This window comes from Cornus florida, unplaced genomic scaffold (assembly GCF_030987335.1).
Source record: "Cornus florida cultivar Cherokee Brave unplaced genomic scaffold, ASM3098733v1 CherokeeBrave_3.0.0_Hap2_Chr08, whole genome shotgun sequence".
In the NCBI taxonomy this organism is placed as follows: Eukaryota; Viridiplantae; Streptophyta; class Magnoliopsida; order Cornales; family Cornaceae; genus Cornus; species Cornus florida.
The window spans coordinates 55446060-55460549 of record NW_026775578.1 but is presented as its reverse complement, the minus strand read 5'-3'; the positions used below and the strand labels follow the sequence as shown (position 1 = coordinate 55460549).

Here is a 14490-nt window from a genome sequence, read left to right as displayed (position 1 = left end):
ACGATCGACTGCCCTGTTCCTTCGGCACCAGCTCCGCCTTCTCACGCAATTGTTTCGCTTGATGATCGCCCCATTGCTCTTCGAAAGGATAAGCGTTCTTGTACCTACCCTATTTCTAATTTTTTTTCTAATTATGCTCTCTCACCCTCCTATCGGAGTTTTCTTGCTTCTGTTGCCTCGGTTCTCGTTCCTTCCAATGTTGCAGATGCACTAGCATAACCTCAATGGTGTGATGCTATGACAGAAGAACTACAAGCACTTGAGAAAAATCAGACTTGGGACATGGTTCCGCTTCCTATTGGACGAAAGGCTGTGGGTTGTCGTTGGGTGTTTACAGTTAAGCATAATCCAGATGGGTCAGTTGCTTGTTACAAGGCCCGATTGGTTGCCAAGGGTTATGCTCAGACTTATGGCATAGATTATCAAGAGACTTTTGCCCCTGTTGCCAAGATGAATACCATCCGTGTATTATTTTCCGTTGCTGCAATTTGATCTTGGCCTCTATTTCAGTTTGATGTCAAGAATGCCTTTCTTAATGGTGATTTGCAGGAGGAGGTGTACATGGTTCCTCCTCCGAGCTTTCGTTCTCCTGCTCATTCTGATATGGTATGTCGTCTTCGTCGTTCTCTATATGGCCTCAAGCAGTCTCCTCGAGCTTGGTCTGATCGCTTTGGCACTGCTATGCTCAAGTTTGGTTTCCATCAAAGTGCAGCTGATCATACCTTGTTTTTACGTCATTCAGGCGGTAAGACAGTTGCTCTCATTGTGTATGTTGATGATATTATTCTTACCGGCGATGATACTACCGGAATTAATGAGGTTAAGAGCTATCTTGGCCGTCAGTTTGAGATTAAGGATCTTGGTCCCCTACGGTACTTCTTGGGCATTGAGGTGGCTCGCTCCAAGACTGGCATTTTCATCTCTCAACGCAAGTATGTTCTTGACTTGCTTTCTACTTCTGGTCAGCTAGGCGCTCGTCCTGCTGATACTCCGATTGAGCAGAATCATCGGTTGGCTGATTCTGAGGGGGAGTTGTTGTCAAATATTGGTCAGTATCAACGACTTGTGGGGAAGCTCATCTATTTATCCATGACTCGACCTGACATTGCTTATGCCGTGAGTCAATTCATGCACTCTCCTCGTGCTCCACACCTTGATGCAGCTATTCGGATTCTTCGCTACTTAAAAGGGTGTCCAGGCCGTGGTATTTTGTTCGCTAATCATGGTTCACTTACGTGTTGAGGCTTGGACAGATGCTGATTATGCAGGTTCAATTTCAGATAGGAGGTCTACTTCAGGTTATTGTACCACTATTGGTAGTAACTTGGTTACTTGGCGCAGTAAGAAGCAGGATGTTGTCTCTCGATCTAGTGCAGAGGCAGAGTATAGGGCTATGGCTCTTGGGGTAGGTGAGTTGCTTGGGCTGAAAACCTTGATGACAGACTTGTGCCTTCCAGTGTCGCTTCCATTCTCACTCTACTGATACAAGTCTGCCATTAGCATAGCAGCAAATCCCGTTCAGCATGATAGGACTAAGCATATAGAGGTGGACCGTCACTTTATTCGAGAGAAGATCATCTCTGGTCAAATTTGCAGTCCATTTGTCACAAGCTCTCAGCAGCTTGCAGACATTCTTACAAAGAGCGTCAGCAAGATTGTGTTTGAGAATGCATTGTCCAAGTTGGGCGTTTCAGATATCCACGCACTAACTTGAGGGGGAGTCTTAGTATTTATAATACCACGATTTATGGAATAACTTACCATAATAGCAGAGATTTGACTATGCATATAATAGCATATATATGATACCACGATTTATGGTATGACTTACCATAATAGCAGAGAGTTGACTATGCTATAGAATATGCCATAGAATATGCTTTAGAATAAGTTGTGATTTGATTTTGATTTGATTTAGTTTCCTTTCTTGTAATATGAGCATGTGCTCATTTTATCTATAAATACTAGAGCTGTGAATGAGTAATTCATCTCATTCAAGCCTTTACGCAATTCTCTCTTTTCTCTTCTTTTTATATATTTCTACTCATATTATTTGTATTTTATTCAGAGAGAGAGAGAGAGAGAGAGAGGGGGGGGGGAGGGAGAGGGAGCACCTGATGGGATATAAATTCCTTTTGCTTCACATATATAAATCAACCAACAATTCTTAAAATCATAATTTTAACATGTATGCACATAAATATGTTTCTACCAAAAAATTGATCCATGCATAAAATTTATGCAACAAGTTCAGAACATGGCATAATATGACAAGTGAGAACTATTTTTTGTAAGACTGCTAAATAGATGTAGACCGTAGTTAAAACACTTTGTTTGAAACATACAACATTTTAAGAGAAAATTTTTAAAAAGGAAAGAAAGAAAGAAAGAAAGCAAGAAAGAAAGAAAGAAAGAACAAGGTGAACACAAACATTTAGAATCTAAAAGAGTTCCAAAAATATATACAAATTATATCATGAATGGTGAATTTTGCCCTACCTTGGCACTGCGCCGGTCAAAATGATCCAACGCATCATATAGTAAAGCTGCAGGTAATGTGCTCCCAATCTTAAAAATAGATTCTGTAGAATCTGGAACTCGTTGTAGAAATTCCATACTTGTGTTAGAAAGTATTCTCACTCCATCAAACTCTGGGATAAGAATAATCGGTTCATCGTAAAGGTAGCGCACAGGATCTCCAAAAGGACCCACCATCAAAAGCATATCATCCCAGTAAAGTAATACACTGTCCATTCCACACCAAGCTAGCTGCTCTGGAGGAAGGGCTGACTGTACATAAGAAAAATGAAATACAAAGAATAAGATATAAATGTTATTTGGCTAACAATCATCCTTGGAAATAATATCAGGGACTAAAATGTATTAGGGAACTTAAAAACCCCATAAAAAATTAACTCTGCCCACTAGGTTCTTCAAACTGCAGTTGCAATCGTTGTGCATGTTTGCCAATTTATTTCACAAACAGTAAAACGTGTGTTCATTACCAAAAATAAAAATAAAATAAAATAAAATAAAAAAGAAGAAGAAGAAGAAAGAAAAGAAATGTCTACACAGCACACAAATAAGTAAAATTATTTGATGAAAGATACTGAGTTGGACAAATCAACTCACTGGAACACAATTAGCCACAAGGATCTCTGAATTCTTTTTTGCAGAACCAAAAAAAATAGTAAAATTCCATTTAGCTGGAGGTCCTTCACTTAAATACTTCACCAGTTCCTTTCTTCCCATAACAAACAGATTACAACAAACAGCAAAACTCGAGGCAGCTGAACTTACTCATTCAAACTAAGATAAACCATCTCAAATGACACATATGGTTGATGAGAAGAAGTGCTCATTAATTATAGATTTACAAAGAACCTCAGTCAATGTTAGGTCAAACCCAATGTTTCACAATGTCCACCATTAAAGTTCAGCTATTTATGTGTTATTACTTCTCAAGATGCACATACATATGTTTGCTTGTGTGTGTGAAATTAATATTATGCAATCACGTATATTTTTTCAGTTTAGTGTGCTGGTGATCCGTTTTATTCACAAAATGTTAGGAGTTGAAGGATACTATGATAATTTCATTTGACAACAATTAGATATAGATTAGATTTTTTTAAAAATTGGTGATTTCATTTGCAAACATTCAGATATAGTAATGATCCGTAAGTTCGTTTTTTTTTTGGTATAGTGTGTGTGTCTGTTCAAATTATGTTATTTGGTGTTCTACAGCAAGTCTGTGACCTAGTAGAAGTATGAGCTCGAGATCCTCCTCCTTTCTCCTCCTCCACCAGTAGAAGTATGAGAACGAGAACACCTACTCTACTCCACCTCCTCTGCGCCTTCACCTTGTAGAAGTAGGAGGAGGAAAAAACAGTCTAATTGCTTTACAGTAGGTTCTTAATCTAGTAGAAGTATGAGAAAAACAGTCCAGTTCAGTTTCTTTCCTTCCTTCCTTCCATTGGTTGTTTGCAGTCCTATTAACCCACAAGCAGTCTTAATAATTACTAAACTTATAAAATTTATTTCAGTATACCTAATTGTTTCTCCATCAACATTTCAATTCTATCAACCCAAAAACACAAAACAAACTAAATTATTGTTCGCAAATTGCGACTCATGGTCCCAGAGCAACCCTTATTTCATCCCCAAAACTCTAATCTCGCAAGATTTATCGACCCTAATGCTTACCCTACATCTTGGATTTTATTTTAGGACCAAAAATCCTACAGTTAAAATACTCGCTGTTCAGAAATAAGTGGAAGTGTGCTTGACCATTTCCTGAGGCTCTGATGAGTCAGAATGTGAGCAGTGCAGTAGACCTCAAAGGAGGGTTGGGGTAAATAGGACTTATGGATATTTTTCTGCTTTTAACCAACTTTTCGACAATCAGTTACTCTAATTCAAATTCCAGGTAGTTATTTTGTGAGAATTAATTTTTTAATCCTAATTTGCTTTAAATCTCAAATTATCAACTCACAAGTCAACAAAAACAGAAACTAAAGTACAGTAGAAAAGAATGAACAACACATATTTTTTATGTGGAAACCCTCGAAAGGGGAAAAATCATGGGACCTAGTCTAGTCAGGTACAATTTAACACATTTTATGAGCCCAGTCAACATCAATTTAGGTCCAACTAAGGCATCACTAAAGTCCATTTACTTGATACTATATTTGTGATTGAGGGTGCGATATTCTGCCGTGAACTTCACGATTCTGTCTCCTATATCTTCAATAGATATCCACAAACGACTCAAGACACTTTGACTAACTCAGGTTTTGGGTAGGAATATGACATCACCCGACTCAATATGATAATAGTAAGCACCTAACATTTCATGCCATTACGAGATCGTTTGGTGGTACAACAAAGAGAAAATTGGAAGAAAACGGCACAGAAGGTCCAACTTTAAGAACTTAGTTGAGGGGTCGACCGAAACTGCACGAAAGGTCAAACTTTAAGAGGTTAGTTGAGGGGTCGACCGAAGTTGGATTGGGGTGAACTGGTGAAGCATATGTCACAAGAAAGCTCATCGAGTCCAGTCTCTGAAAGTATAAATTTCACAACCACATTCTATATAAATAACCTGTAGTTATTTTAAGGAAGGCAGAAAGGTCAGATTTTCATAACATTTTTCGCTTTATATGATTAGATATTATTTAGGTTATCCTCAAAAGTAGTCTTGGGATTATTAAAGACTTCTTTAGAGTCTAGCAAACATTTTCATAAAGTATTAGATAGCCCAAGATATCTTACATAAAAGGACTAAGGTTGCTAGGATTGGGTTCCTATGTTGGATCGAGTAGCAGGTCCATCGGACCAGATCAGGGATCATAAGATCCTATAAAACAAGGAAAAAACACACTAAAATTATATGTACAAGTAAAGAATTCTTAAAACAGATAGAGAAAAATTCTAAATACATAAAAATATAAATATTATAATAAACAAATGGAACATGCATGTATACACAAGTTCATGCAAGTAAATTTGATAATGAAGCACGGGTCAGTATGAAAAGTCCTAATGCACCATGCAGCCTATAGAAAAGGTTGTACATGGGAAGATCAATATTCAACTACTTCTATTCTCAATTTCTCTTACGAAATGCATGTTCATAATATTGAAATAACTTCTTAATGAAACAAAGTCCAAGAAAACTCTTTAATTAATCTACCAAATATAAAAAACATATGCTAACAACAATGAATTTTTTTGACAAAAGGTTTAGAATCAGTCCACTTTAGAATATTTTCAAGTACCATAAAAAAGAAAAAGATAATTGGATTTTTTACATACCAAACCGATCCTATGGCAAAACCTTGTGATCCTATGGAAATCTTAGGATCTTGACGATCCTATGATAATCCTACCATGATCCAGTCCTCTGATTTTTCGTACTATCTAGATCGATTCATAAGTTTGGATCGTAGGATCATGCAATTTTACAGTTTGTATTTTGACTTTAATAACCATGAGATTAAGTGGCAGAGATTACGCTAGTTTAGCTTGAGCACTGAAAGGGCATGAATTGAACTCAAACGTTTCATAGTGCACAAGACCTTAAGAGAACATGTAATATTAACTATTTGATTATCTAGGAGTAGTAAAAGATAAGGAACCAAAACTAGAAAGATCCATCTGTGGGAGAGTCGATGTATCGAACAATAACATTCTAGGAGGGTAAGGTGCATCCCATGATATTCCCAGGTTAGTATGAACAACTTGTAGTAGTGACGATGCACACTTTTGCATGGGTAAGACCTTGGGGTAGCAATGGCATACCAAATAACCCTTCCCAAGATTAAGCCACTGATTGTGGGAAATCTTAAGAATTTTTTTGAAGAGAAGTGTGAGCTCCACGTGATTCTGATGGTTACATGAGTGAAATTTCTATGATCCCCTTTCCTGCCGAGCATGCCTTGGCAGGTGAGCTGCATGTGATCCCCCCATTATTTAGTCATGGTACAGCGTGAGCGTCTCTTAGGTGAGGTTTGTACTATTAAAACCACAATATATGTATTTGCAAGTTACTTATGAACATTGACACTTATTACTTGGATAATTGTTTACAATCCCGATCATTGGATAGGTGCAGATCAGTTGAGTACAGTCATGTATCCACGGATTAGAGAGTTAGCCACAATGTTCAATTTTATTTGCATTCAGATTCATGAATGAGTTAGAGAGTTGTGGAAACACAAAGAAAACTAACAGTTAATAATGATTACTGACAAAATTAAAAAATAATAATAATAATAAAAAATAAAGAGATAAATGAATATTACAATAAAAAAAATTTGTTAGCCAGACGAACACTTCAGATGACAGTTGAGACACAAATCATACAACTACTAAATTGTGCCCATACTTAGATGTTAAAATTCTATTTATTAAATGTCAGTCACATAGTTATATATTGAGCTACAGCAAGATTAATACTGGTCAACTCTTCTAGTGGAGTGTATCTTTTCAATGCTACTACTATAAAGTAACAGGAGAAAACAGAAATACTAAATTATGTAAAAGCCAATTTTGATGAAAGAAATGGCAAACCAACCTCACAACTGTACTCAAAAATGATCTTTGAGAAGTCTGTGGACATAACCAGAAGCCGCCCATCATGCGTAAATGATGCCAACAATTTCCCATTGCGCGACACCACCATTTTCTGCAGTGGTCCTACTCCAGCACCCAACTGCTGAACCCCATCCTCCTCAACCAACAACACATGATCCTCCACACCAAGCAACACCTCCACATTCTCTGACATAGTATGCTGCGGCTCAATCACCGCCACGCAGAGAGGCAACTCCTCGAGATTGGTGTCAGCCAGCTTGCACGGCATCGGATTCTCGAAATCCTGAATGCAAAACACCTGGTTGGCCTCGTTGATACACACCATTCCATTGCCCCAAAACACACACTCCACCACACTATGCTCAAAACACTCATTACCCATTGAAATGTTGGGTTCAAGCAGCTCGGCATGAATGTTGTACCGATAAACGGTACCGTCCTGGGTGACGCAAACTAGGGTTTGGTCATGGGCCCACGCCATCCCAACCAATCGGCCACCGGGGTTTCTCCACACTGTCTCGGAGATCTGGTTGCCGGCGGAGTTGAAGATTCGGAGCTTTCGAAGGGAGGATTCGGCGTAGAGTTGGACTATCTTGGAATCGTCACGGATGACGGCGATTGGTCCACCGAAGGAGGCGCAGGCGACCTTGTTGCGGCTGAGGTCGATGTGTTTCCATTGCATTGAATAGATTTCGGGCTTACGGTAGTAGCGGTTGTAGAGGAGCTGCCACTCGGCAGCGACGGATACTGCCGCCATGAGGAATCGAATTGAATTGGGGTTTTGAGAATGTTGTAGAAGAGAATGTTAGGGTTATAGATTTGTTGGGTTGGTTCATAGATTTTTTTTCTTGTGGGAATAGCTTGATTGAGGAAGACTAAATTGATGAGATTTTACAGAGAAAATAGTGGATTGTTGGGGGAAAATCAGTGGTGGTGTTGTAGATTAGCTGAGGTTTTGAAAAAGGTAGGTATATATATAGCGCAACATCGTATAACAATGAAAGAAAAAGAATGGGGAAGTTGAAAGAGCGAAGCTGAAGTTACAATTTCACCCTTCAATTTTTGATTTAAGGGTAAAATACAGCAACACCCCGTGCGGTTTGTCAAAAGGACACGCAGGTGATGCTTACTTATTTTTTAGACAAAAACACCCTTAAAGGTTCAAAAATAAACAAAGACACCCCTAACACAAGAAATTAACCAAATTATCCTTTGACCATTTAGGAAACTTATTTAAATCTACAATTTAATAAATTGGATCAATCTACCCTTATGAACAATTTATGCATAAAATAAAAAATAAAATATAAAAAAGTCTCTTCTCTCTCAATATCTACTACCTAATACTTTCTCTCTCTCAATAGACCAGACGGCGCCGGCTATGGTCTGGATAACGGCCATCGTCATCACCCTCTTCCTTATTCATAAACCCAATTTTCTACTCTCAAAACTTATTGATTTCAAAGACTTCAACAATGCTTCCCTTCTCTTCTCTCATATGACTGAACCCAGTGACTACGCTTTTAATGTGATGATCCGTGGCCTAACAACTACATGGCAAACAACTCGAAATGAAAAAGATGCTTCTGGGTAGTTGTTTATTTCGGTCATTATCTTTTGTTCACTGTAAACAAACAGGTCAAGTGAAGATGACATCAATGAGCATATTGGCCATTTACATGGATCCAGGTGTCTTTTCTTTTTGCTTTCAAAAAGACGACTTGAGTCTTATGAGTTCCATTAGAATTCTATTACCAAATGAAGTTTTGGGGCTTAAAGCCGAATAATTTTACATTTCCATTCTTGTTTATTGTCTGTGCGAATCTTTTAGCATTTGAACATGGGAGGCTGGCCCATTAAATGGTTTTCAAGAATGGGTTGAGTGTGGATGGTTATATGGCTAATTCAATGATCACAATGTATTCAAGATGTGGTGAATTGGGTTATGCATGGAAAGTGTTTGATGAAATTAGGGAGAGAGATATAGTGTCGTGGAATTCGATGATACCAGGGTACTCTGAAAATGGGTTTTGCAGCGGAGGCGATGAAATTGTTTGGGAGAATGAGGGATGAAGGGATTGACCCCAACCCAGAAGCATCGGTGATAGTTTAGTCCGGCGAAACCCAGAAGCATCGACGACAGAACGGATCTGCTAATGTCATCATTTTGATTTCTATGTCTTAGAAGCAAGTGACTGCTCTTCAAGACTTCCGACCCTTGGAACTAGCCTCAATGTCGCTTCTGGCTTTGTTGCAGAAAGCTCCACAGTGGTGCGTGCGGCGCGTGTAGGGAAAACAATCTTGTTTACGACGCGTGGAGCTCTAGTAGTAGGATTTTACATCTGATTCGCGATTCTCCTCTTTGTGCACCATCGGTAGTTTTAGATCGGTGGTGGTGGAGGGAAAATAGGTGGTGGTGGTTAGGGATGGCAATTTGACTCGCCCCCGCGGTTATCCGCCCCATTTTTGGCAATTTTGGGGGACCATTTAGCTAATTTGGGCGGGAATGGTTTGATATAACAAAAACCCGCGCGGGTTTGGTGTGGGGGCTGAGGGAGATCGCCCCGCCCCGCCTCGTTTAGATATGGAAATTACTTAACTACCTTTATTTAATTATTATATATATTTCCTATTAGAAACTCTAGGTTTTCTTAACTCTCTCATTCACATCATTACTCTCAGCTGCGCCTACCCGTCACCTAATAGGTAATTAATTAATTATCCTTATTTTATTTAGTATATATACTCGCATTGGAATAATGTAATTTGACTTGTCTAGTTTTGGTATGTTATCTTTTATGAAATTGCTGTTATAGAATGTCTTTAATGTTGAATTAACTATTTATTTTCCATTTTTAATGAATCTTTTCAATAATTATATAATTTTAGTTGATAAAAAAATTAAATGTAGGAGAAATTTTGGTTTTAAACGGGGCCGAACGGGTACCCGTAGGGGTAAAAATGTTAAACGGGGGCGGGGATTGGGTGGAAAGTCCCCCCGTTTTTGTGGTTTTGGACAGGGACGGGGGTGGAGTTTTCTAAACGGTTGTGGGGGTGGGGAGGCGTACACCCACCCAAATCAGTCCTCGTTGCCATCCTTAGTGGTGGTGTAGGGAGAAAAATGGATGGTAGTTGTAGCGGTAGCAGAGTGAACATCGTGTGTATATATAAATAGAGAGAGAGGGGAGAAGAGGGTGGTGGTGGCGGCGGTGGGGCAGTGAACGTAGAGAGAGTGGGGGAAGAAGGTGGTTTGGTCAGGTGGGTAGTCTAATCTGGTGCTACTTGGTAGCCAATTTGTGGTTGAAAAAAATTGAGGGTAATTGTGTCTTTTTACTATATTTGATATTTTATAATAAATTTGATTTTAATATTGAGGGATAATTTCGTCTTCTCAAAAGGTGTGGCTGAACTTTACCCTTAATTTAAAATAAATGGTTAATTACAATGACACCCCCTAAGGTTTGCTATAATGACAATCATAGATAAGTTATGCTTTTTTAAACAATGACACCCCTGTCAGAATTTTTGATCCAAACACGCCCTTAAATGGTTGAAAAAGACGAAATTGGACATCATAATTTTAATTATAAAATATCATAATTTTAAAAATACACTTTTGCCCTTCTCCACTTAACCTATTCATTCCCTAAACCAGTGTCGTTCATTCCCCCTTGATGAATAAGGGTAACCAGTTGTCAATGAATAAGATCGATACAAATCATCACCTATAAATATCGTAAATGCTCGCCACCAATAGCACACCACTCGGACAAATTCGAAGCTCGAAGTGCATGGTACAACACCTTGCTCGGGCCATCACCGGCGACGATTGTATCACTGCCAAGAACTCCTTACTGAACGGCCCAAACACATCCTCCACCTCCTATGACAGCGGCACCACTGTCATCTCTGTTGTTGGTATTCCGCCTTATCGCTTCTCCTTAATAGAGATTGTCATCACGATATTAAGTCCGTACTCTGATTCTGCAGCATCACCGGATCTATTTGGATAAGGCTCGATTCACTTACAGGTTGGTATGTGAGACGTCGAACACGAAACTGGTCGGATCGATTCGATTACATCCAACCCGGATGGATTACCCAGTCTGAGATACAGACCCAAAACCGAAAGGGGAGAATCCACACTTACCGATCTCTTTAATGGCTACTGATTTAAATACTCCATCGCCTTTGTCGGTACTCATCGACAAGCAATTCCCACTTGAGGGTGGAGTTCTAGTAGTTCTATTTGGCCTTGTTGGTTCGATCCGAGAGGAAGGGGCGATGGTGGTCCATTTGTTGCCAAACTGGGTGATGGTCTCCATTAAAACTGGGTTTGGAGAGATTTTTTTGTGATTAATTTGGGGAAGGTTAGGGCAGTATAGGAGTGGATTGGACTGGATTGAAATTGTATGTGTGTATATGTATGTGACTGCATGTAATACATGTGTGTGTGTGTATATAAGAGATTGAAGAGAGGAAAGAAGAGGCGATGGTGGGAGCGGTGGGGGCTGCTGCTTTGTGGGTAGGTTAATATGAAAAAGGAACTGGGAGATTGAGGTGAGACACTGATTGGGCAAAAAAATGAAGAATAGGTAAATTGGCAATTTCATTATTTAAAAATGTCATCAAAGGACATTTAGGTCATTTTATCATGTGTCAAGCACTCAAGGGGTGTTTGTAGCAAATGAATCAAACTTGAGTGATGTCATTGTTCAAAAAAAGTTAAACTTGTATATAATTGTCATTATAACAAACTTTTGAAAATGTCATTGTAATTAATTCAAAAATAAAAGTAGGGATAACTACCATGAACTTTTCACTTTCATATATCGGTAGGTACTAAGCAGTAGTAATGCTATTCAAGACGCGATGATTTATGCCAAGTAAGTAATGTGGAGGATCAAGGGTCGGTCAGGCCAAAAATTGGATAAAAATCATATCTTGGCGTATTAGTACACGGTTGATGAAATAATTTGAAATACAAGTAATGTTTGACCTTGCAATTCAACATTGTCCTAACGTGTATTTCTATTTTTTCTTCACTGGTCATGAGAGATGCATTGTTGCGTCGGAGAAGATTTTAATTACGTCCATACCATTTGAAGTAATAAGACGAGTCTTATATAATTTTTTTTGGAGTAATAAGACGAGTCTTATATTTTTTATTTATTTTTTGATAATAGTGATGTCTAAGCTCTTAGGACATTTCATGTGCATAGATAATTATGGAAAAATTTTCCTCCAGATGACCTAAGAAGATTTGAACTCATAGGTGGTGTTATTTAATATAAGGGATTAAATCAACTCTTGTTTTTAATTTTTTATTATCAAATTCTAACCTGTTTCTAAAAATTCAATATGTTTAAAAAATTATCACATTGGCTCAATATCGGATTGTGAAATGACAAATTTAATCTTACTGTTTAATATTAAATTAAAAACTAAAAAATATTTTTTAAAATTACAAAAATACCCTCTTTTTCATTTTACTGTTCTTCTTCCTTGCCAACAACTTGCCGCCGGAGTCTTCACCCCGGCGTGGAGTCACCGAACTGAATATAATCTGTTGTTGCACAAGGCAGCGACCTTGAACCATGAATCGACCACCTTGAACCATGAATCAACCACTTGGAACCATGAATTGACCCAAAATGGGTTGCCGGCAACTACGTTTGTCGCTGCCCATCTGTTCGCTGCCACCAAATCGCTGGACAGAGATCTGGATTCTCCATGGACGGGGGCCATCCCCGTCCTTCTCTCAAGCCTTGGGTCGCTGTTTGCTACTCAAGATTTCCACCAAAGTGACCCATAGTCCAAACGCGGCGCTATGTCAATGGTTATTCAGACCATAATCCAATCTATTCCACAAATCAGGAAAAAATAACTCATTTTTCGATACCATGGGATTCAAGGATATAGAATCTCTTCTCAAAGCAAAAAACCACTTTGTTGAGATAAGAGAAATAGAATTCTCATATAAATGCATATTAAGACGTTCTTTTGTTTTGATGGGCTAGTAAAGATGGCAATTCCCTTCTCAATTCCCAGCTCGTAAGCCTTTTCGTCGAGATTGTGTTTTTGTTCGGTGTACTAGGTCAATATACTAGGAGAGGGGTAAAATATTGAAATCTAACAGAGAAGCTTTCTTCTCTACGTACCTGTTCCCCTTTTCTTCTTTTCAGGAATCAGAAAGTGGATGGAGAAACTCAAACTCACAGAGGATATATTAAGAAATAAGAATGCAAACACAGTAATAAAAAAGAGAGGGTATTTTTATAATTTAAAAAATAATAATTTTTTATTTTTAATTTAACATTAAATGATAAGATCAAATTTGTCCTTTCACAGCCCAATTAGCATTTATGATTTAAGCCCTTAATATAACACCATTTTTTAATCTTTTTTTTATTATTTTTTTTCAAGGCAAGAAATTAAATTCATAGATACAAAGAGTCGAAATCTGACACTTTAAAGTTCATCGGAAGCACTATTACTGGACTATTGAGACATTTGCAATCTCATACATGAATTGGTTTATTAGTTATGAATAACTACTGATGATTTTTTCATGGTGCAATCTCATACAGAGTATACTACAAATGGGTTATATTATGATGAAATATTTCCTCAAACATGATTATCTTAAATTTCATTGAATATAAACTAGTTTTCTGTACAAAATGGTACATATGTATTAATCTTAAAATGTTTTTATTTGGATTAAGTTTCATCACATAAGTAGTTAATCACTGTGAAGTACCAAAATTTTTACAAGAACCTTACCTCTATAAAGTTATATTAATAAATAAATAGTTAAAGCATAAGAAGATTAATCATATGCTATGTCTGACAGAGCCGAATTTGCCTTTTAGATTTAAAATTAGAAAAAATTTAGTATAAAATTTGAATTAAATTTCCTCTAATCTTAAATCCAAAATACTGATTTGTTGTTTCCAAACATAACAATATAGTAGTATTTTACAATTCAAGATGCATAAAAGCAATGGACTTTTAATCTTAAAGATGGTGTGTTAATACCGTGCATAGATGCAGACAAGCCAATATTCATGACTCAAATCTGTGTTAGCATTCAACAATAACAATCTAACGGTCAAATTCATATTTTAAGAGTTAGGTGCAAATTCAACGTACACATAAAACATTTGTTGTAAAACATAAAAATCATATAACAGACGCACATTACTTCCAGAGCTTGAAACATTTTTTTTATTAAATAATAAAAACAATAAAATAAAATTAAAATCATATAACAAACAAACATTTCTTGAAAATGACATAATTGAAAAACAATCATGCCATATTTGGTAGCACTAAATTAGTGCCTTTAATTTAATATTGAAGAAATTTTAGTACTAATTTTGAACTAAA

The 14490-nt window shown here is 37.5% G+C and overlaps 1 protein-coding gene across 1 annotated transcript in view; it reads right to left on the bottom strand.

The window, feature by feature from the left end:
* LOC132271770 (protein VACUOLELESS1) overlaps positions 1-8073 on the bottom strand; it is a 39309-nt gene extending 31236 nt beyond the window's left edge. The window contains exons 1-2 of the mRNA XM_059773243.1: positions 7079-8073; positions 2500-2790 (exon numbers count right to left, since the gene is read on the bottom strand). Coding sequence (XP_059629226.1) covers positions 2500-2790; positions 7079-7855 — 1068 coding nt within the window. The 5' untranslated portion in view covers positions 7856-8073. The remainder of the gene's footprint in view (positions 1-2499; positions 2791-7078) is intronic.
* Positions 8074-14490: the final 6417 nt, after the last annotated feature.